The sequence below is a fragment of the Notamacropus eugenii genome, chromosome 4, assembly GCF_028372415.1.
Source record: "Notamacropus eugenii isolate mMacEug1 chromosome 4, mMacEug1.pri_v2, whole genome shotgun sequence".
NCBI classification, from domain to species: domain Eukaryota; kingdom Metazoa; phylum Chordata; class Mammalia; order Diprotodontia; family Macropodidae; genus Notamacropus; species Notamacropus eugenii.
In genome coordinates, this window is record NC_092875.1 from 332,865,705 (window position 1) to 332,891,013 (window position 25,309).

Sequence of the window (25,309 nt, forward strand, 5' to 3'; positions counted from 1 at the left end):
TTAGATCCTGAAAAATGAGTTTGGTATTATAGGACTGTAGGAAAATAATGCTGCTTTTTCCAACTCACTGCCAAATGTTTTAAAAAGGGAAGAGAATAAAAGAACATATTAGAAATGTGATTTCCAATTCCTGGCAAATTCTGGAAAGTATTATTAAAGGGAGAGGTAGTGAGTACCTCATAATTAAAGTGGTAATCACAAAGAGCTTGTAAAGGATGGGTCATGCGAAACTTAACCTTATTTCCTTTTCTGGCAGGGTTGGTAGATTGGGGAATGCCGTAGATAACACATATCTAGAATTTAGCAAAGCATCTGATTAAATTTCTCCAGTTACTTTTGTGGATTAGATGGAGAGACATAGGGCATACGAGATGATTAGGTGAATTTACAACTAACTGAATGGCAGTTTCTCCAAAATAATCACTGATGATACAATGTCAACTTGGAAAGAGGTCTTCAGTGGCATACCCAAGGGGCAAGTGTTTAACATTTTTATCACTCAGTGGAATAAAGAAACAGATGGATTGGTTAGAATATTTGTAGATGACAGAAAGTGGTGGCTAGCTAACATGCTGGATGACAGAATCAGGATCTAAAAAAGAATGAGAAATTAGAATACTACAACAAACTTCGTAAGATTAAATTTAATAAAAATAAATGTAAAGTTCTTATAGTTATACAATGCAGGTTATCTTGCACCTTATGTTCACTTAAAAGGCAGCCAAAAATGTTAAATGCTGTGGGTGCTCTTTCTACTTCATAATACTGCAATGTATGAGCAAAGGCTTAGAAATGGGAATGAGGATTCATTCCATGAATGCTGGAAAACACCAGGATACCAGTCTGATTAGAGCAGGGGATTTTATTTATATTCATTATATTCCCTATCACAGTATCTTGCATATATATAAATACTTGCTGAATTGAAGTAAATTGTGTAGAAGAGAAGAATGGGCAAGTATTCTAACAAGTCTTAATGACAAGCTAAGAAACATATAATGAGAAATCATTATTAAGTTTTATAGTTTAAGTAACCCAATTAATGAATAAACATTTATTAAGTATCTATTATGTCCCACAAACTGTGCTGGATATTGGGACAAAAGATAAACAGTCCCTGACTTCAAGAAACTTATTAAGAGAGATATATTCATATATACAAAAGAACCTGTGGGGATCAAGAAAGTCTTCATGTTGAAGGTGGAACTTGAGCTAATACTTGAGAACCAGGTGGTAAGGTTATATGACTTCCTCCAATTCCATTCAGCTTCATGTGAGTAATAGTGCATAGTGCATAGTGGGTACAAATCAAGAACTTAGATTTGGCAAGGCATGAGCATCAAGAGGATGGGAGCAAGGGACTTGAGAGTAGAGCATAGCGTGGTGCTAAATAAACTATTTAACTAAAGTGTCCACACTGGACAGAGAAATAAATGAAGGTGATACCCTGAGAAAGTACTGAGGAGCAGAAGGGTTAGAGGTCTGGGTGAGGATGAAGAAGAGGTTTAGAATGAGTAAGGTATAGCGGCAGTGGAATGGAAGGAACTTAGATTAAAGAAGTTCTGAGTTATCTGATGCTGGAAATGGAAAAACTATGAAAAACAGCAACATCACGTAGGTGACCATTCCTGTGTTTAGCTGAGGTAGAACCAAAGAATAATTTATAAGAGTTGAGCAAGCTGAGCAACTGGGAAGTAAGGGTGATTGGGGGATCATTAACATGAATATAGATGTTCCCCTTGCACAAGGGCAGAAATTTTTGTAGAAGGGAAGAGTTAGATATGAGTTAAATACTGAACTTGAGAAAGTATGGTAAGTAATAGTTACAAAGGTATCGACTGGGTGTTAAACGTGGGTAACGAGAACCTCAAAAGAAAGGTTATTGACAAATGGTGGCAGTGATGAAACAGTAGTGGCACTAATGATATCTGGGGGTGTTTCATCTGATAGTAGTATACTAGATGTATCGAAGAAAGTAAAGACTAAAGACAGTTCTTCCATACATGAGATACTATAGTAGCAGCAGTATGTACAGAGAAAAAAAAAACAACTAATAAATCTGATTGACAGTATGAAGAAATGAGTGATACTCTTGAAGTGTAATACTTAAAGTGACAAGAAATGCTAATTTAAGCTATGGATACCTCTTACTAATCACTACCTTTCAACTCATTCTATTGAGAGCTATCCTCAACAGGAATTAATCTCTTATTTTATAACAGAAGCCAAACATGAAAGATTTAACAGAAATGTACTTCATATTGAATCTTGCTGATAAGTATCTATTTATTTCACAAAGGGATAACTGCATCCCATATACACACACAATATATATATACACAAATAAGTTACTAAATGTCGCTGAACAAATTTCTGAAAATCAGTAACTATTTTGTATGTTCTAGGGTCTTGTTGATGCAGGTGGGGGTTGATGTTTTTATCATTCCATTTTACTGTATTAACGTCTTCATTTGGGTTATCCATTCTTTTTTTCTGTCTTAATTCTTTACCATCTATAGACTCCCTTATGGTATGCTATGAAAAAATTACTTCTCAGTTTATGACATGAAATCCTATTTCATCAGCCTTACCTGGCACCCTTCCTAATCTACTCTGAAGAAAACAAAGTTCCACAAACTTTGACTCCTAGATAATAAGCTTTTTAAAATCAATTTTCTATGATTCTAATTGTATAAAGAACAATAATCTTTCCTTTAGGCCTCAAAAGTTAACAAGGGGCAGGGACAACAACAAAAAATATACAGTCTCAATTTTCAAGACAACTATTCTAGTCATCCACAGGAAAAAGCAGGGTGCTGAAAGCTTCTTAAAGATACATTTCCCCACCTCTGTGTTCCTAGAGATGATGATAAGGTTCCCTGAGATAGAGGTGGCATTCTCAGTAGATGACCACACCGTACCCAAACCCATGGTATCAGATAGCTCTAGGTCTAATTGCTGTTCAAAGATGAGGGTAGACAAGTGAGTTTGGGCCAGCATTCCTCCCCACCTCAATCCACTCAAGACTGAGCTATCTTCACCTTATTTTTCATTACTCTCTTACTTCAATGATGATACTTTCTGAGGTATCATTAACATAACGGTAATTACCACTGATGTTTCTATGTCATAAAACAGATGGCTTGCTAGCATAAAACAAGATAGTACATATTATCAGTGTTAACGTGTTTTCAGAGGTAGCTAGATGGCTCAGTGGATAGAACACTGGGCCTAGAGTCAGAAAGACCTGATTTCAAATCTGGCCTCAGACACTTGTTAGCTGTGTGACCCAAGGCAAGTCACTTTACCTCTGTTTGATATAATTCCCTGGAGACGGAAATGGCAAACCACTCCAATATCTTTGCCAAGAAAACTCCATGGACAGTATTGGTCCATGTGGTCATGAAGAGTTGGACATGACTGAACAACAGCAAGTTTTCGTTCCTTCAACTAAATATTTCTTGTGTGTGTGTGTGTGTGTGTGCGCGCGTGAGAGAGACAGAGAGAGAGAGTGAGAGAGAGCAAGAGCACGTGTGTGTAACATGGAGGAGAGGAATGATATAACACTAGCATTTATATAGCACCTACTATGCACCAGGCGCTATGTTAATGCTTTACAAATATTTTCTCATTTAATCTTCACAACAATCCTGAGAAGTAGTTACTGTTATTACCCCCATTTTACAGATGAAGAACCTAAGGCAAACAGAAGTTAAATGACTTGTCAAGGCCACACATCTAGAGACAAGGGGTTGAATTCGAACTCCGGTCTTTCTGACTTAAGCCCAGTGTTCTGTGCACTATGGCACCACCTAGTGGCCTCAGGAAGAGAGAAAGGGGAAGGGAACTGAACAAAACTGCCACACTGTGGCATAGTTAACTAATTTCCTTGAAATTAGGAAGACCTTGGGTGAAACCCTACCACTGTTACACAGTAGCTGGGTGACACTTAATTTCTGAATGCCCCAGGCACCTCTAAGACCTGTAACTCAAAGTTACAGACAGTTGTCAATATCCATAGAGTAAGGACTTTCACACTTGGTCTTTATGTTGACAAAGTTATAGATGCCAATTAAAAAAAAATCAAATAAGTAAGTCTAGAGAAGGAGCTATTTAGGGAGGAAGGAGAATAATTTCTTAGATTCCTCTAACACCTTTCCCAATCATGTCTATCAAGGACACATTTGAAACAAGATGCAGTTTTACATCTAAGGATTATCAATATAAGCACACTGGTAAAAACAAGCAGCCTGTCTCCTAACCACTTTCTAATCAGGATAAATGGACAGCAATTACCACAGGTTGTGCGTAAGTAGTGTTGATCCTGTGAATTCTTTAGCTTCCCAACTTCTCTAAAACCATACACATCTATCAGGCAAATGGAAAAGCTGTAATTGCTGCAACTTCATGTTCTGGTTTAGTGTCAAAAAGTAGTTATAGTCACTACTGAAAATAAAGGACATGGGTACACACAACACTTTCTCCTTTGTGGAGAAGAGCAGGAGGTGTGTGTCAGCAATAATGGAGGGCATAGACTAGAGGTAATTGAGCAGGATGGTGGGAGAGGGGAGGGGGAGAAGGCTGTGAGAAGCATTTGGTGTCATAGGAACAATGTGGCTTAGTGGAGGGAAGCAGGCCTAGTCCAAACCTACGAAATGGAAAGTGGTGAGGATGGGATAACTAACTATAGCCTTGAATGATAAGCATACCTGAGCAAACTTGTGGATCTGTTCCACTACTGCAGCAAAAAGAGCATGGACGCTTTCATCAATCAGGCTCTGCATATAATGCACTGCTTCTTCATCAGACAAGTCTAAACGGAACTTATCCTGCACCTAGAAAAGAGTTGAATGGTTTCTTATATGATGAAAAACAAATAAGGAATTTCTCTAACAACAGAATTTAACCAATTAAGGCATTGTTATATATCAATTTGTTTCCATGGTGGAGCAATGACCCATAATTCACAAGATACAATTTTAAATGAATTACAAGGTTATTCCTTTGATTAGAGCCATTCATTGTATGATAATGCTTAATTATATATATTCTTTATGTAACACTGTGTACATAATTATTTATTTAAAGTATTTAAGGTAAATTAAGATAAAACATTTACATAAAAACACTAATAAAAATAAGATTCTGTTACGTATGCCCTAACTTTAAAGTAAATAAAACAGATTAAAACAATTCTTTGTAATACATATTTAAAGGCATGTGAAACTTGTTTTGTTTTTGTTAAACCATATAAGAAGAACTTCAATTTGTAGATTATATCTGCTCATATTTCCTTTCCTTTTATGTCTGGTATTTTTATTATGAAATTGTTAAAGAGCAGGAAATTACATAAGTACCTACCTCTTGGTCCTCAAGAACCTTCAGAGGCTATGCACGAATCTACAGCAGTGGTTTTGTTATTGCTAAGAATCTGAAGCAAAGTGAATACCCATCAACTGGGGATAACAGTTGAACAAACTGAAAAAATTCAGCAATGGAATTAATATGTGGAGTAAGAGCTAGGAGTGAGGATGACATCAAGGCCCTGGATGATTGAGAGGACGGAGGTGCTCTCAACAATAACAGGAAAATTCACAGGGGGAGGATTTGGGGAGAAAAACAATGAGTTCGTTTTGGACATGTTTAGTTTAAGATGGTAACAGGATATCCAGTTGAAGATGTCTTGGAAGGAGGTCATGGTTGTGATTTTAGCTCAGGATAAACTAGAGCACGACACAGGGATCTGAGAACCATCTGCCTAGAGATACTGACTCTATGGGCTCTGATCTCATTAGGTGAAATGGCATAGAGGAGGATTGTCAGAACATGAGGTAAGAATCACCAAAGGGGACTAAGGAGTAGTCAGGAGAATAAGGATAGAAAGTAGTGTCATGAAAACTGAGAGAAAAAGTGGAATACAGTGATTAGCAGATGAAATGCTGCAGAGAGGTCAAGGAAGAAAGTAGAGGAAATGGCAGAACATAATGGTACATGCCCTTACGTAATCCCTGAAACTGGAGAGGATGGAGACGGTTTGTGCTTTGAAGTTTTGAGCTGTAATAGCTGGATTTCCATACTACTTCTGGCACCAATATTATGAAGCCCTTGGGAGCAAGGAACCAACCAGGTTTCAAAGAGAGGTGAACAGGTCCAGGTTGGAAAAATGGAGCAAGTAAAAGCTCCCCTGATCAACTCTAACTATACCAGATCCACGAGTAGCTACTGTATTTCCAGCCTGAGCAATACAGGAAAACCCAGTCTCAAGAAAACAAATGAATACATAAATAAATAAATAATGATTGGATTAGATGATAGATTTGTTAAGTTATCATTTGCAATTCTGGAGAGGGCAGTTTCAGTTGACTGATAGGTTGGAAGGATTTAGAAGACAGTGAGAAGAAAGGAAGAAGAGGCATTGACAGTATATGTCTTTTTCTAGGAATTTAGCCATCTAACTGTGCTTTTACTTCCTTTATTCTCACTCCCTTCTAAATCCTCTGTAAATTGACTTCCTTCCTCTGGGCATTATCACTGGAATGCTCTCCTTGCTCAACTCTACCTCCTGACTTCCCTGGATTTTTTTCAAGTCCCAGCTAAAATCCCACCTTCTACAGGAAGCATTTCCCCATTCCTCTTCATTCTAGTGCATTCCTTCTATTGATTATTTCCTCTATAAAATTTATTTATTTTGTATATAACTTGAGTATAGATGTTTGCATGTTGTCTCCTCCATTAGACTGTGAGGTCCATGAAAGCAGACACTGTCTTTTACCTTGATTTATGTATCCCCAGTGCTTAGCAGTGTGCCTGGTACATACTAGTGCTTAATGTTTATTGACCAACTCTCATTGTCATCCTCACTCTCTTATCTTCAATCTCTTCCTATCTGGTTCTTCTCTGCCTACCTACAAACATTCCTAGCTCTCCCCCTATGGTTAAGAAACCCTTACTTGGCTAAACTATGCCCTATAGCTATCACCCTATAATGAGGGCTTGCACCAGCGTGATGGCAACGTCAAAGGAGAGAAGGGGACATATATGAGGGGATCAGGAAGATAAAATCAACAGGCCTTGACAAATGGCTGGATATGAGGAAAGAGCCTTTGGTGATGAGGAGGATGGTGATAAATCCTCAACAGTAATATGGAAGTTAAGAAGAGGGGAGTGCTTGAGGAGAAACACAATGTGTTCACTTTTGGAACTCTTGAGTTTAAGACTTCTACGAGGATATCTACTCTGAGATGTATAACAAACAGTTGGAGAGAGAAGAATGAAGGTCAGTTGAGATGACAGAGCTAGATAAGTAGATCTGAGAATCATTAGTATACAGATGATTGAATCCATGGATGCTGATGAGATCACCAAATGAAATATTATGAAGAAGAGAAAAGGGCTCACAACAGAGCCCCATGGGACACCTACATTAGCAGATGTAAGCTGTCTGAAGATCCAAAAAAGGAAACCGAGAAACAGTTTGGCAGAGTAAGAACCAATATAGAATAACGTCATGGAAACTGAGAGAAAAGAGTATCAAGGAGAAGGGGGTGATCAATGTGTCAAAGGCTGCATAGAAGACAAGGATGAAGACTGAGAAAAGGCCATTAAATCTCCCTGAGAAGTCAGAACTGGATGAGATCAAGAAGAAACAGGAATAGTTAATCATGGAGAAAGAGAATGTTTGTTTTGATGCAATGAGAATCTAAATGAGATTAGAAAACACAAATTTGTAGAAGGTCATCATGATTTCATGATTTTCTGTGTTTTACAGCACCAGAATAGGGACAAAAGAGAGGAAGACTGAGAGGTTTTGTCAAGGCCTAATCAGCAGAAGAAGGGGCAAGGAGATGGAGGATGGAGAGTAGTGTAGATAGATATGAGCTAATTAGCCAAGGAGTTGGGATAGAGAAAAAAAAAAACAGAAGTTAAGATGAGTATGAAGAACAGGGTTGGGTCACAAGGGATAAGGAAAATGGAATAATAAAAGATTATGATAAGGTAAAGGAATTTTGGAATACATGACCAGGGAAGTTGTATTATTTACAGGTGATGGTAAGGTCAAAGATGCATCCTAGGGCTAGAGATATCCCTGGCTCAGGGTCTGATGGGGATCCAACAGAAAAAAAGCAGCATTCTATGCAGCAAGAGTCCCCTTTGCCCTTGCTTTCCCTCCCCACCTTGGCCTTCCCAAGTCACCCCCTGCCCAAAGTTGCTCAAATCCAAGTCAGGGTGCAGGTAATCAATGATCCTTTATACTTCATCATACTCCTTTATACTATTTCTATCATTAAGAAATATTTTGCTAGGATTTTTTGGGGCATAAAATGCTAACCAAACAGACACACAGACAGAAAACAGACACACAGAAATCCATCTGTGGAGAATTAAGGATGTAAAGTAAATGGTGAAATGTAAATTCTTATCTTGCTACTATCATTTGCTCTTGATTTTATATTAAATGATCGCTGAATTAATATTAAAAATAACAATAATAGGATACCATTTGATGGGTAGAAATAACTACCTGGAAAAGAATAAAGAGCAAGAAAATGTTGGAGCCTCTTCCATTTTGGCCTGTGTGGGAAACTTCCCCAACAAAGTGAGTGTTTTATACTTTACCTGTCCTATGGCTGTTAGTTTGAGTCTAGGATGGGATGGGTAGGAGAATATGATATGGAAGTTAAATTCCAGTTATGCTATGTCTTATTTCAAATACCATACCAGCAACTAACACAAGGTTACAGGTTACCAAGCAGGAAAGGTGTTTCAAATGATGTCAATGGCCATTCTAGCTATTACTAGGCTTGTAATGACTTGATGAATCTTTTGGTAATTCCTTAAAAGACTAGAAAAAATTACAAAGTGAGTGTGATCTATATAGGGAGTGTCTGTAATGCCTAAATCATAGATCCTTTAAGCTTTTAAGTTGTTCTGACTTACAGAATTGACCGGTAAAACAAACTCATTATCATCTACTCTGTCCTGCTTCAATTTCTCAACCAAAAAAATTCAAAGATGATGTAAGAAATTCAACAGATGTTTCAACTGCTGTAAGAAAAAACAAATATGCAAAGGATTTTTCTCAAGAGGATGTAATGAACAAAAATTTGAAATACTGTAGTAACAATGGTTCTGAATATTTGCCATTTAATTTGAATGATACTAGAAGGGATATAATTAATGATAAAATACAGTTGCTACACAATTGATGACAGCTCCACTTTGAGACATTCAAATCCTACTTAGGATGCCAATTTTATACATAATGGCTCTTCTAACTTGAAAGGAGAAAACATTCTTTTGATGAGTTCTGCACTTCCTGCCTGAAGGAATCTTCACTAAAACATGCCCTAGAAAGCACGGCATTTGACACTAGAAGAATATACTGTAATCAGTAGACATTCCTGGACCTAACCTTAGGTAACGAGAAGAGTGTGCTCTTTAATACTTGCAGAATTATTTGTATATCAATGAATCACTGGTTCCTGGTGTCAAATTTAAAGGTCTTTTTATAATGAAAGACAGATGCAAAGGTTTTTGAATTCCAAATGAAAATCTTTTTTTTTTTTAAATCAATTCTTCCAAGTGATCCTGTTAAATCTTGAGAACCAAGCCTCTCTGCATCTTGTTTTGAATTTGACTTATTTGAAATTCTAACTCTTTAATTCATAGTTTCAACTAAACTGGAAAGAAATGACAATCCTTGTAGTTATTGAAAAAAACTCGAGGTGGTCTTTCTTTTTTAAAAGCGCATTCTAGTTCTATGAACATTTTAAAATATATTCAACTGAATCTCAACTAAACTATTCACCAACAGCTAATTCTCAACTACCTGTATTAATAGATTTTTAAAAATGAATATTCACACATACATATACATACACACAAATAGATAGGTGTATATATATTTACATATCTATGTGTATTTATGTATGCAAGGTAGCTTGGCATTGGGCACAGAAGCCCAGCCTTTAAGTCAGGAAGGTATGAGTTAAAAATCCTGTCTCTGATTCATACTGTTTATATGCCTCTGGGTAGGCAAGGTACCTAACCTTTTAGTAGTTTAGGAAACTCCCTAAAATGATTATTTGCAGAGCAGTTGTTGATCTACATTTGTAGACAGTTTTTCCTACCTGAGGAAAACACAGGTCCAGACTAATCCACCATACTCTGTGGCCCCATGTTATCACCAGAACTGAATTGTTACAGTAACACATGTGACTAATAACAAAAAAAAATGACTATATGCCACGGAGAATAGGAATTTCTGACATTTCCAGCAAATGTGAGCAGTGATAACAATCATATTAAGCAGTGTCCTTTGCTGTGACCTCTACATATTATTCCCTAGGGCTGCCTATTTTGCCCAATCTTAACTCTGACTCTCCCAAAAAATGGATATTGAGAGTGCAGCATAATCTTTGTAAAATCTCCACTCTTACTGCTGGAAAGAGTTCTAGTAAACTGCAAAATTACACCCACCTAACAACAAAAAGACAGAGGGAGGAAAAAAGGAGGGGGAAGACCAGAAAAAAAATCAGAAAGTGAATAATCATGAATTGCTCTGGGAACATGAATAAATGAAAAATGGGTATAGACATTTTTTCTTCATGCATACACACACACACCTCAGCAACATATAAGGATGCTTGTAGCACGGTTGTCTAAGACTGCTACAGTAAGGTATAATAGGTTAAATGTGACTAACACAATTTCAAAATTAAATATTAGTTTTAATTTAGTGACCTAAATTTTGGATTAGACAAAACCTCAGATGTGATTTTCTTATTTTTGGTGACAAAATGTTGTATTATTACCAAGTATTGTATCTTTAATATTTTCTAAGATATTCATGGGGCTACTAAAATACTGACAGTCACTAGAAAATCTAAGAAACAAAGAAATGTTTTTTTTACGTAAGAACTTTAGACCTGATATACTCTTAAGTTATATACTGGGGAAAATATATAATATTCCAGAACAAAAGGAATCCAGGGTACTAAAGAAGAAAACTGCATAAATATTATCTTTGGTTCATTTGGTAGCATCATCATTAATTAATATTTATTTGGGATTTTGATAGTGTATAAAATGCTATGGGAAACTACTACTATTCTGAAAAAGGCTCTAAATTTCTACTGATCAGGGAAGTGCAAATTAAAACAACCTTGAGATATCATTTTCCTATCACATTGGCTAAAATGACTGAAGGGGAAAGTAACAAAAATGGGAGAGGATGTGGAAAAACTTGGACACTAATTTGCTGTTGGGAGAACTGTGAGCTGATCTGACCATTTTGGAGAGCAATTTGGAATTATGCCCAAGGAGTTATTAAAATGCTTATACCCTTTGACCTAAAAATATCATCACTTGGTCTATTTCCAAAGATTATAAAGGGAAAAGGAAAGGAACCTATATGTTTTAAACTATTTATAGCAACTCTCTTTGAGGTAGCAAAGAACTGGAAATTGTGAGGATGCCCTGGGAAATTGGTCAATTGGGAAATGGCTGAATAACTTGTGGTATATAGTTGTGGGGGAATATTATTGCACTATAAGAAATGATGAGCTCATTATTTTAGAAAAACATGGATAGACTTGCATGAAATAATGAAGAGCAAAATTAGTAGGACCAAGAGAATATTGTATACAATAAAAGCAGTACTGTTTTAAGAACACTGAGTGACTGTCATTTTGACAATAATATTAAAATTAACTTCAAAGAACCTATGAAAAAAATGCTATTTGTATCCAGAGAAAGAATTGATAAATAGAAGTATGTACGGAATTATTTTACACATATACACATTTGTATCTAATGGTAGCCATCTCTAGAGCAGAGGGAAAAAAAAAAAGAAAAAAGCTATATGACAATTTCATTATATTTAAAAGGAAGAGCAAATTGTGCATAACAGATTCAAATTTCATGTGCAATCGCCCTTTTTTAAAAAAAATATACTGTTATGAAAGTGTTTACTTCATAAATTAAAAATAAAATAAAATTTAACATAATAATCTTAGACAAATGTATATTACTACTTTAAACCACTTGATACCTTCCTCATATTCTACTATACTGCTCTAAAAAAAAGGGGGGACAGCTTAATTTGAACTGGTTATGCACATTCCAAAGGTTTGATTCCCAAAGAGTTAAAGATACATAAAACAATCTTTTCCTAGACTATAGGCCATTTCATAATGTTGAAGATGACAAACTGCATGACCAAAGATACCATACAAAGAAGATATAGTATACCAGAGTGTCACTTTTTCCATTTTTTTTAATCATGAGCTTAATTTCCATTTTTTTGAAGAATTATAACTTTAACAATGGGGCATGAAATGAAATCTTGAAAACAGTAGATTTCATGCATCATTTGTATTACCAGTTACATACAAGTACATTTTTGAAAATGTTTTACATCTCAAATTTACTGTAAATGACCTAGCAGTCAGGGATGGGGAACCTGTGGTCTCAGGGTCACATGTGGCTTTTGAGGTCCTTAGGTGAGGCCTTTTGACTCAGTCCAACTTTTACAAAAGAAATCTTTTTATTAAGGGGATTTGTTCTATGAAGTTTGGTGAAAGGGCTGTACTTGAGGTCTTACATATAGCCTGAAGGTTGCAGGTTCCCCACCCCTGACAGGTAGACACACACAGACACAGACACAGACACAGACACACACACACTTCCCAAACACTAACACCTCTACCTGTGTCTTTTTTCCTTATTTTAAACTTAAATACAGATTAAAAAAAAGAAAAAAAAAACATTATAAACTTAAATACTAAAGCTTAAATACAAAATAAGAAAAAAAGCACTGCCATGTGCACAAAATATAAGACAGGATTCAAAATACACAGCAATAAATTTCCATTTCAAGAAAGTCTCTATATAACAGATACTACATATTGTGTTCTCAGCTGTCCATCTTTCCTTTGCTTCCTTGTAAGTTTTCTTTTGTTCTCTGTTGTGCACTTTTCACTTTGTTCTTTTTTCCCTCTTCTTCCCTCTCCACCCCCATCCCCCAGAAGGCTACAATTAAGGGCAGAGATATGTATACATATGCAGTCAGACATATACACATACATATATTTATATACACATATACCACAAGCATATATACATACATATACTTACATGCACATATATATACTTAGATATCTACAATCATACTTATATGTATATATATGTATATATATATACATATACACATATGTATATATATATACATATATATACACACACATATACATTCATAAGTATCTGTGTAAGACCATACTACACTTGTTTATGCTGTTTCTCTGAAGGTGGATAACCAATTCATCATTTTCTACACACCACAGCAATATTCCAATCTTATGCTGTCTAGTTATTTTTAAATAATCTAAAACAATATGGATTAATATGCTTATAGTGTAGTTTTCCTATTTTTCTCTTTTGACTAAATCTATTTTAACTTTAACTTTGTCTGAGATCATGATTACTATCCCTGCTTTTTTTCCCTAATAAATTCTACTCCTGATCTTTATTATGCTTCTGTGTCCCTTATTTCCTGTCCCTCCTTACTCTTCTACTTTACATCTACCTTGCCCTCCTATTACTTAACCTATGCCCTTCAAACATCTGTCTCTTATCATCTCCCCCTTTTCCCTTGCTCTCTTGTTTCTATCTGAATTTAGAAGACTTTTATAGCCTGCCAAATATATGTTGCTCCCTCTTTATCCCATTCCCATTAATCTAGATACCCGTCTATACCCCCCATCCTATTCCTCTCCCTCTTATTTCTTTATAAATTTGGAAGACTTTTATTCCCTTCTAAATGTATATTGTTCTTTCTTTAACTGAGATCTGATGTGAGTAGGGTTCCCTCTAAAATTCTCTCTCTTATCTTTTCTCCCCTTCTTATGCCCTCATCATTTTATTTCTTTCTCAATTTAGAAGACTTTTATACTCTTCTAGATATATATGTATCATTTCCTCTTTAACCCATTCCCGATGACAGTAGGATTCCAGTTCTATCTCTTCCCCCATCTAATTCCTGTGTTAATCCTCCCTCTTATACCTCATTTGTATAAGATAATTACTCTTTTTACCTTTTTCCTCAAAGAGTATTACTTTTTAGAATCATATCACACTCAGGTATACACCAATCTTTCTTTTGAACTACCCAATCACTAATTAGAATCTTAGACACAGTTAAATTTTCTGTCCTTATTGAGTCCCTTGTAATTAGTTTTTGATGTTCACCTTATATTTCTTATGTAAGGTTCACCTTATATTTCTTACATATGTAGTTCAAATTTTCTATTGTGTTCAAGTCTTTTTGCAATAAAATCCTGAAAATTTGGCAATTTTTCAATCACTCCATATAGCTTAAATACTGTGAATATTTGCTATGATACTACGTATTAAAAATGTTGCTTGTAAGGTTTCACGGATCAATATTATGTCTGAGTAACTATGAGCAACAGTTTTGTTTGTGATAATGACTGGGTTCTGGTATAATTACTGGTTGAGTCCTTAAGGATATTTTGAGGTCTATTTTTCTAGTGGAGGGATTTGTCATCTACAAGTCCATGAAAGACAGTAAACCTCTGACATACAGCTCCAGGTCTTATCTGCTAATTATTTGGTAGATGCTTGAACTCATGTGTCACACAGAGACTACTATTTCTTTGCATAACATATATTGGTAATTAAATCTGGGGTCCTAAATAACAACCTTTATGTTATTTCTGGCAGTAATGACATGGATCCCTGCCACCCTGAACCTCTCAGTCATTTGTCTGATCCCTCTGTTCACATAATGTTCATGGAGTTAATGCGGATGTTGCCCATGGGCCATGAAGGCCTTTGCTTTCTACTCTTTCACAGCCATCAAAAGTAGCAGCCGTTTTTGGCTATATTCAACAAATTCAATGGTATAGACTTGTCATTAGCCTTTATTGTTTGTTCAAAAAGTATTTCTGATGTTTTTGACCTCTTCATCTTGTGCTCTGAAAATATCTATTAATTTTCTTCTTTTCTATAGCTGACATAAGGTACTAATGTTTTATTAATATTGTATGAAATTGTATTAGGATACTTTTCAAATCTATTAGGATCTACTTTACAGATCCAAAAGCATATATTAAAATTTACATTGTGTAGGTGCTTGTTAGCTTCAATTTTGGGATGCACAGTCTCAACACATTTGAGCCACAAGCTTTGTGCAGTGTCTCTTAACGAGAGAAGACCAAAGTACTTTAAGGTACTGCTTAAATCCAGTGGTTCAGTGTGGTATCTGAATTTAAGCTTAAACATTTCAGTTTCTCTTTTTCCTTAGCATACAGTAAGAATTTTACAATTGCTAAATGGCATTTTGATGTCATTAAACAAAGATTAATGAAGGAGATATTATTGTTATTACTATAAGGGCAAGAATCATATCACCCTCGCTAAACTTTAGCTCTCCTCTAGTGCTTAATGGAGTACTTTATACAATGTGGTTTTGTACATAGATACTTAACGTATGTTACTATTGTTAAATATGCTAGGGGGATTTTTAAAAGAATTCTGAACTGATCTTTTTAAATGAAAAATCTTTTTGTAACGTAATTTTGTTTAAGCATCAACAGATATGTATTATCTGTTCAAAAAGTCTGAATTTTCCTAGAATGGGTTTTCTTAAAGCATACAAGTATGTGACACTACAACCAACTAAAAAAAAAATTATTCAGCACTTATTTTGAACCCAACACTGAGGTGGGTAATGTATTCAAATTTCTAACATTTTTGTCTCTTGCTTTATAAACTTGAATTTACATGCTGTCCACATTATGGAAGATCAATTAGTTCTATTGTGTCTTATTTCGTTTCACTTTATAAATCATAACAAGTATAAGCCACATTTCTATAATGAAGGCATGATAAAATTAAAACTAAAAACATACACACACACAATCCAACATCACATAGTCTTACTATCTCCAAATTTAAGAAACTATCAGCTTATACAATCCAACAAGACTTTATTTTTCTTGAACAAAAGAAAAAAAATAAAAAGTTGGCTTTGTCCCCCTTAATGAGTTCACAATGAAGTTCTCTTGCTACATAAACTATGTCAAACTACATAATCTGTACTAAATTTTGTAGGACATTATACATGACACAACTGCTATTTTCTATTCACATATTTCAACTAACATATTTTATAGCTATTGGACAGAAGTGATAACTGGGCAATTTGCTTTCAGTTAGATGTGGAGGTTGATTATAAAATTACATTCTAACAGCTCATCCCTAGGAAGTTCAAGTTACGAGAAAGACGATGCTCCTCAAGAGTAAACAACCCTGATTGATTAGACTCTACTTTTTAGCGAAATCTTGAGTGGGTAACATTTTTATTTTTAGAATTCTGTACTTCTGGCAATAAGAGAGAATTCAATCTCAGATGATTCCCATTGGTGATAGCACCAATTCAGGAATTAATTAATTAATTCAGGAATTAGCTATTATTTAGTAAGTCAAGAAAGGAGCAGCCTTACCTCACTTGGAATTTGATTTTCCTACAGCCAATCTATAACTACCAATATATATTCACTGGTGGGAAGTCTATACTTCATCTTTCCTTTCCCTCACACAGGACCAGATATCTGCCATCTAAGAACTAATTTATATTACTGGGCTTTGAATCTAGAAAGAGTAGCCTTAAGTCCCTGATCTGCCTCAGAAGTAGGCGATTTTCTTTTAAGTAAAACACTAAATTAGGCTAGACATTTATAAAACATCTCTCTTATTTATAATGAACATTCAATTTGTCTTTGATAGTAGGACGCTCTTTATATCTGCTCTTTCAGATCTAAACATATAAGGTTATTTACTACACACAAGAAGTTTAAATTCCAGACTTAAGTTCATTATCACTCCAAAGTTCAAACCCAATTTTTACCCTTTTGTCTACAAAGCTCAAAATATAGTATTTGAAAACACTATTTAACATCTATTAATACAAAAGGAGTAAGACTTTTACTTTTAATAATTTAATGTTTTATCTCTTAAGTAAGAGTACCATTTAGCTAAACAATTAAAGCACAATACTTTCTATTAAAGTCCCCTTACTCAAGAGATTAGGGACTTCCACATTAACAAAAATTCTTTCCTTGTACACATTTCCTAATGGCTTACTCACAAAAGTAATTATAACAACAAAAAATTTTGATTCATGAGGTTAAAAGGATTAGTTTTAATCTAAACATCATTTTCTTGCTGAGTTCACTTGATTATTCTGGCTAAACTAGATTAATTTTTTTCTCCTGCCTAGAATAAAGCCTGGAATTAAAAATACAGAGCATTTTAAAAAGAAACAAATATGATTATGATTGAAGCTTTAATTATTTAAAAAATAAAGCAAATGACATGGTTACTAGTGAAACAAAAAAGAAATACATTGCTAAACTTTCCACGAATGTGATACTATGGTCTGAATGGCTATTAACCTCACAGACATCAAATGTAATTTAATTTTATGAGTCAGTCCAAAATGGATCTTTAGCTAATTTAGAGTTGCTTGAAATATATATAGATTTTTTGTTTAAAGCTTAGAAATATCGATTCAGAAGCTGAAAACATCTATTTAATTCTTCTACAAAAAGATACAGTATTATCTTATTAAATGACTTTGAACAAACTTGTCACTCAACAAGGTTGAAAGGCTCATTTCTTATGACTGAAATTTATTTTACCCTAGGTTCTAGCTTAGCATTTCTTTATGAAGCGTTCTTAAGTATTTTTTTTAAATCAGAGGAAAATTTAAGCACCCTGAGAGTAAAATCTGTCTTTAAAACATCTACTACTCATTTTGTTACACACCAATTGATTATGCATCCTGCAGTAATTCTCTGAAAACTAATACTCCATGTATAGTCTCCTAACAAGAATATTTTACTTCCTTAATGATATCATTCACCAGTCATGCAAGATCATAGTACAGCACCTTAATCTACTGCAGTACTGACACCTTTTAGTATATGGGAGAGCATATGGATATGTTTCATGAGGAGGATAGGCATAGACAGATTTGTGATCTGTCTTATCAGTGAAATATCTCTATCAATGAAGTTACAGCTCTATTGGAGAACTGCAAAGTTTTATATTAATCAAAAGGGCAGAAAAAAAAATTCCTTAATAGGACATTCTTTTTCTTTTGCCATCTTAGGTTTATCTGTTTAAAGCCTCCTTCCTTAGTTCATCTTACTCTTATCGCAGTCAAATGCCTAGAACCTTCTTTCTTCAAACCACACTACTATGTCTCTTGGTTATTCAATTAATCTTAAAAAGTGAACTTTTGGATTTAAGTGCAGAGTTAACAGCTTTTCTCTTGCACCTTATGTGCAGAAGTATGGAACACTTCTGTTTCTAAAATTATTTTCCATTTTTATAAAGTATGCTCTTAATTTTGATCAGTCATCTACAAGGTAATAACTAAAGTTCATTAACTTGGTATAACCATTGAGGACCTGTAAATCAGTAGACTGTCTTTATGTCAAAACTCTCTTTTCAACCTAGTGGTTGGATTTTACTTAAGTGCCCCCTTAGAACAAAACAGGTAAGTGAAAGAATGTGGGGAAGAAACCTCAATACAAAGTACAACATATCACTTTGCTCAGTTTGATAAGTATTGTCTTGATGTGCTAATAATAGCTTCTAGGGACAGCATTAAACAGTTAAATAAACTATATAAAAGAGAACAGGATAGTCTCCAAAACAATTTAACAATTTGCAGATTAATAGATATAAGCTACATGATGAACATTAGCTCTAAAACAAAATACTTTGCTGCTTGCTTAATTTTTATTAGATTATCTGTATATTCTTTCTCCATGACACAACTCTATTTTAAATTATAAACTTAAAGAAGGTAGGAAATATTTCTCTGTAATTTTCTTGGTTAGGAAAAAAAAAGGCTCTATGAGGAATGCCACAAGTTCATTTTATCAAAAGAAAAGGAACTATTTCTATTTATTGTTAAAGCACATATTTTTGATGCAATAAATTTAAAAATATTCTGCCACATTTTCCACATCATTATGACTTTAATGGGAAAATTGTAGGATTTTAGTTATCAATAAAGTATATATGGCGGAAAAAAATTGTCTTTTTGAAACACTCTCTTTGCAAAAAAGCTAAAACTATGTTTTAAAATCCATTTAATTGGATCAGGAACATAAGAGATATTGGGAAGATGCACAGCAAAAGAAAAAGTACTAAAGCACATGCTTCTTTTATAAACTGTCAAATTAAAAAAAAACAGAATTTCACAATAAAATTATACTGCTAATCAAACAGCTGGAAAAAAGAGAGCATTTTCACATTTAGAAATGAAAAGATTTTTTTTACCAAATGGAAACTGATATGGAACTAATAAAGAAGAGCACTGTAACTTAACTGGCAGAAAATACTGGGAGATTTCAGTTGACAAATACTGTCAAGAATCTTATAAAAGACCTCAAAACAAAAATGAATAAAATCAATTCAGAGAACAGTGAAGCTATGACAGAGATGAATGGGATGAAAATAAGCAGTAAGATAGACCATAAAGGCAGCAGATGCCAAAAGGATGGAAACTTTTGAAATCTGGTGTAACAGCTGAGTACAGCAAAGGAAATTTATATCAGCCAATTATACTTTTTGATGAATGAGCTATAGTCAATGACAAAAATAAAATAAAATTAAAGAAAATAAAGCATGTCAAAAGCCAGTGTCATGAATACTCTATTTGCTGTTGGCAGAAAACAGTTTCTCTACTTAAACACCTACAAGTTGGACAAAAGAATATGTGGGATCCTGAATCATAACATAATGACTGAGGAATAAACAAAAAATACACTTCCAAAGTTAATTTCTAATAGTAAATGAATACTAAGATAAATGAGATTATATCAAAATTATATGTAATGTATGGGCAAAGTAAACCACATATGTTTACCTGGGCTAATGGAAGAGAAAATGACTGGCTGTATTTAATTAGTGTCTAATATAAAGACAGAAAACATTTAAGTAGTCATATTGGGACTCAGTGCGTCTTTGTGATGACTTTCATAATCAGTCTACCCAGGAACCTCCAACCCTGAGGTCATTCCAATCTCCTTTTGTTAATTTTACCATTCAAATAACATTATAAATTGCACTGTCTCCAAGGCCTCCTATATCAATATTGTTTGAGGAAAGAAGCTTCACAATTACCTTTTTTACAGTCTTATCTGGTTCAAGAGCAATATCTGGAATATTGGCATCCACCATAAGCGAAAACAAGTTCAGAATCAGATTGGAATACCTAAAAGGATCAAGAGGAATGGAAAGGGGGAAATAGAAACGGAAGGTCAGTATTATGCATTTCTCTCATACCAACAACTCACAGCATGAAAGTAAAGAGGACAACTTCTTTTCTAGGGAAGCCATCACTTCAAGTAAATTAAGACACCATCACATGAGAAAATATACATAAAGAACTTTGCAAATCTCAAAGTGTAATATAATAGATAGCACTCTAATAATTATTAAGATATGGAGATTATTCATAAGCTGCCTTTTACTCCCTGAAAGCCTGGTATAAGAAAGATTAATTACACAGCTAATCTCTAGACCTCTGGTAAACTAGTGATTAAATTCCTTGGAAGGAGAATTAAACCAAAACACTCCCTGGATAACTTCACTCCATTATGAATATAGTGGTTCTCTTGTGTTCATCCTTCGTTGCTGAAGACCATGCCATTGGAGAAATGATGACAAGACTTGTTTTGAGTGAGGGAAGCCTGTGCAGATCACCAGCCTCACTTTTCTTCCAGAGTCATCTGAATCCAGTGACAAGATATTCATAAGGATGACTGGAGATGACCCAGGATGCACCGGGAGACCTTGGGCCTATTAGGTACTCACTTAGGGTGAGGCAACACCCATTCATTGAATAGGCCTGTTTAAGAAGTAGCCAGGGCATGGCCCCTTTAATGAGTCCAAGAAAAAGAAAGACATCAGGCTGGGAGGGAAACAGCAACGGTTACTATTGATAAATCACTCTAAAGCTAGGAGAATCCAGAGGAACCCTTAAGCAGGGCCCCATTGATGTCCCAGCTTCAGAGTGCAGTAGGTTTAAGGTTTTGGGAGAGGACAGGACAGGGGACAGGACAAGACAGCACAGGACAGGAAAGGATGGGAAAGGAATGGACAGGGGAAAGGAAAGAGCAGGGGAAAGGGAAGGGGAAGGGGCCAGTAAAGCATGACTAGTACATTCTCATATGACAATATTCCATTCCAAAGGCATACTTATTTGATAGCTGAAGCACAGTACCACTTCTTTACTCCTCCTGAATAGTACCTTCTACAATGCCTGGTTTTTACCCAGCTGAATGTAATACTGATGACTGAAAGTATGTGCTTGTGCTTGTTGACTGACAGACTGATGGAGGGAGAATACATAGCAAAATTTTTTTGTATGAAAAGCGTGCACAGACAAAAGTTGAATTGATGACATCCATGTAGTTCAACTATATATAAGTCAGAGAAATCAGGGAGCTGAAACTTAACCTAGTAATGCAAGGGGAGAAAGAAAAGGGGAGAGAAGAAAGTCTAATTTTTTAAAGTCAAATTAGACAGTCTATTTTTCCATTAATGCTTGGGGAGGAAGACATATCTTTATGCAAGTGTTTCATATGGGTGTTTGACATTAGTATAAAGTGCCTTGATCCCCAGATGAAAGTAGCCATGCATTTTAATCTTATTCTTCATTTCACTAAACTAGTTGGAGTTGATGATATGGAGCCTTAAGCTTCAGATGTCTACTCTACTGGCATTTTTAACTTGGAAACTCAATGTTTTAATAACAGATTTGTGTTGAATTTTTTTTTTTTAAGTAAGGAAGTTAAATTTTCACAGCATGGCAAATATATATTAAACAAAAAAAAAGCCTCATTTCTGGAATATACAGAGAACTCAGTCAAATGTATAACAATACAAGTCATTCCCCAGTTGATAAATGGTCAAAGGATATGAATAGGCAATTTTCAGAGGAAGAAATTAAAGATATCTATAATCATATGAAAAAATGCTCTAAATCACTTTTGATTAAAGAGATGCAAATCAAAACAACTCTGAGGTACCACATTACACCTATAAGATTGGCAAACATGACAGAACAGAAAAATGATAAATGTTGGAGAGGATGTGGGAGAGTTGGAACACTAATTCATTGTTGGTGGAGCTGGGAGCTCATCCAACCATTCTGGAGAGCAATTTGGAACTATGCCCAAAGGGCTACAAAAATGTGCATACCCTTTGACCCAGCAATATCACTACTAGGACTGTATTCCCAAGAGATCATAAAAATGGGAAAGGGTCCCACATGTACAAAAATATTTATAGCAGCATTCTTTGTAGTTGCCAAAAACTGGAAATCAAGGGGATGCCCATCAGTTGGGGAATGGCTGAATAAGTTGTGGTATATGAATGTAATAGAGTACTATTGTGCCATAAGAAATGATGAACAAGAAGACTTCAGAAAGGCCTGGAAGTTCTTATATGATCTGATGCTGAGTGAAAGGAGCAGAACCAGGAGAAATTTGTGCACAGCAACAACCACAGTGTGCAAGAGTTTTTTCTGGTAGACTCGGAACTTCATAATAACATAAGAACTTAAAAAATATAATAATAATAATTCCCAATGGTTTTCTAAGGCAAAATGCCTTCCACACTCAGAGAAAGAACTATGGAATTCATTTGCAGAATGTAGCAGATCTTGTTTGTATATGTGTATGTGTGTGTGTATTATGTTTTGATTTGTTATATGATTTCTTCCATTTATTTTAGTTCATCTATACAGCATTACTATAGTGAAAACGTATTCAATAGGAAAGTATATGTAGATCATATATAGAATTGTGTGGCGTCTTGGGGAGGGAGGGTTTAGTAGGGGGTAGGCAAAGGGGTAAAAATATAAGCTTTTTGGTAGCAATCGCAGAACATTAAAATAAATAAATAAATAAAGATACAAATTGTGCAGACTAAAAAAAAACACACACAAAAAACTTCATCCTAAATTAGTACTATGGGATAAAATCACTCAAGTATATGATAATAATACTTGGAATATAACGATAATGTAACTTCTAGTGACAAAATGACCATCTAAATTTTAAATTGTCCATCATCATTTTCACATTTTGATATTACCCATGAAAATCAACAAGGGCTATCATAAAAACTTTTATCTTGATGAAGTCTTTTAGTCTTCGTTAAAAGTAAACCTTAGCCAGTCTACCCTTCTTTCAAAGAAAGCATAGTTTAGTAAATCAAGTATATCCTAGAGAATTATGAGTTTGTAAGCTGAATTTAAGTTTGACTAATGATTTCTGTATCAGGCAGGACAAGTCACTGAATTTCAACTTACTCTTTTAAATATAAGAATGGCCACAGTAGGTGTTAAAAATGTATACTTCAAATATTTCTACTTACTGCCCTATATTAAGAAGATGCTTAATAAATGCTTGTTGAATTGAACTGAGTGGAGTATGGAAGGAGTGGGTAATAGAAAAATTGTTTGCTATGTGCTTAAATTAATTTATTTAAATACAAATAGTTGTAAAGCAAATCAGAATAGCAGTGTTGATCTGTTATCTGTAGTGGCCCATTGTATTTAAAAAAAATATATATGGAAAGACACTGAAACCCTCATATTATTTGGTGTCTAAAATTTCCCTACTTTATATCTACGGTAAAAGCAGTCAAATTACTTACTTTAAAATTCAACGTATCCCTTTCCCCTTTCCACATCTGTGCCTACACTTTACACCACTGTGTATATATTCCACTCTATCTCCACCTTACTTTTATCTCCTAGAATTGCTGTATGTTGATAATGGCTTCAAAGATTTCTAATAACCTTTAAATCTGTTTTTCTGGACAGGATGCTGCATGTCTGCTCCATTTAATATGTACTTTCTATTTTGGTTCACTGCCCTCTGACTTAATGCTTTTACATCTGTCAGCATTAACCTGCACTTTCCATTTACTGGTCCAGTCACCAGTGCAATCCCCAGTGAATCTGTTGGTCACACTGTCTTTCATCGTTAACTATAGTTTTGTTGTGTTTTTTTTTTTTAAAGTTAGTGTACAGTTACTAAATGATGCTTTCGTATTGAATTTAATCCTTATCTCAGGCACATTTTAAAAAACGAAGAGGACAGAGAAAACATCCTTTCAGACACTTCAGTGAGGATCTTAGTATAACAGTGAACTTATATTTATGCATGAATAGGAGTTTTTAACCATCTTTTTTTTTTTCCTTCATTTTCCAATATATTTTAGGATGCTAATTGAAAAAAAAAAAACATACTTCTCATCTTCAATAGGCAAGGCTTCTTGATAGGCACAAAGACACATACACACAGCTTTGTCTATCAAAGGAGAGTAGTATTATGTGTGTGTGTATATACACACATTTATTACTCTTGTATTTTTTAAAGTAAGTTAATTCTTGGTCCATTATGCTAATTTTTAGAAACACAATATTTTGTTAGGCATATTGCAGCAATGCTGAAATGAAGATTAGCTATTTGAAATTTGTGTGGTCATTCAGTTGATGATGATGGTTTTCTTAGAAACTGGTTCTCTGAGGAAGTATGTAATATTCACATTTTAAACACAAAAGGAAAAAGCACTGAATAGTTAGGAAACCTGGTTTCTAGTCCTGGTTCTGATACTAACTAGCTGTTTGACTATGGACAAGGAATTAACCTCTCTGACCCCAAATTCCTCAAAAATATGATGTCACCACATATCTTTTTTAAATACTTATTTGTGTAGAGCATATTGTACTACTGGACAAAGAGCCTTCATTTTCTGGGGGCAGAATTTGGTGTGTTTTAGCTATACGTTGCATCACACCCATACACCCATATTTTAACATCCTTCTAAAGAATAATGTCCAAGTAAATGCAAGTGAATTTGTGTTAAAACAAAAAGTTGGAATAAAGATTCTTTTAAAAGATTCCTATTCTCTTCTAAAATTATTTTCTACAAGAGTTAATGCAGAAATCAACTTACGTATATGAATCACTGACTTAGAAGCTTTTAGTTGATAAAAAGACTGTTCCCAAGAAGTATTTTATATAATTATAATAACTTCTGGCTTGGAAACAAAATTAAATTAACCTTAATTTGCAACACCTTGTACATATTTAAAATTCCTTTCTTAATATGTCAGCAATTAGTTTGTTCAATAGACATATTTAATGTAGACTGAAAGAATAAACATGTAAGTTGTAATTAACTCTCAAGT

At 34.5% G+C, this 25,309-nt stretch overlaps 1 protein-coding gene across 4 annotated transcripts in view; it reads right to left on the reverse strand.

The window, feature by feature from the left end:
• Positions 1 to 25,309, reverse strand: part of PIK3C3 (phosphatidylinositol 3-kinase catalytic subunit type 3) — a 199,007-nt gene that overhangs the window by 9,741 nt on the left and 163,957 nt on the right. For 3 of the 4 annotated variants that reach the window (XM_072605264.1, XM_072605266.1, XM_072605265.1), the window contains 2 exons: positions 20,224 to 20,314; positions 4,710 to 4,835 (listed from right to left, as the gene is read on the reverse strand). In XM_072605264.1, the coding sequence (XP_072461365.1) occupies positions 4,710 to 4,835; positions 20,224 to 20,314 (217 nt within the window). The remainder of the gene's footprint in view (positions 1 to 4,709; positions 4,836 to 20,223; positions 20,315 to 25,309) is intronic. The other variant, XR_011966213.1, reaches the window with a different exon arrangement.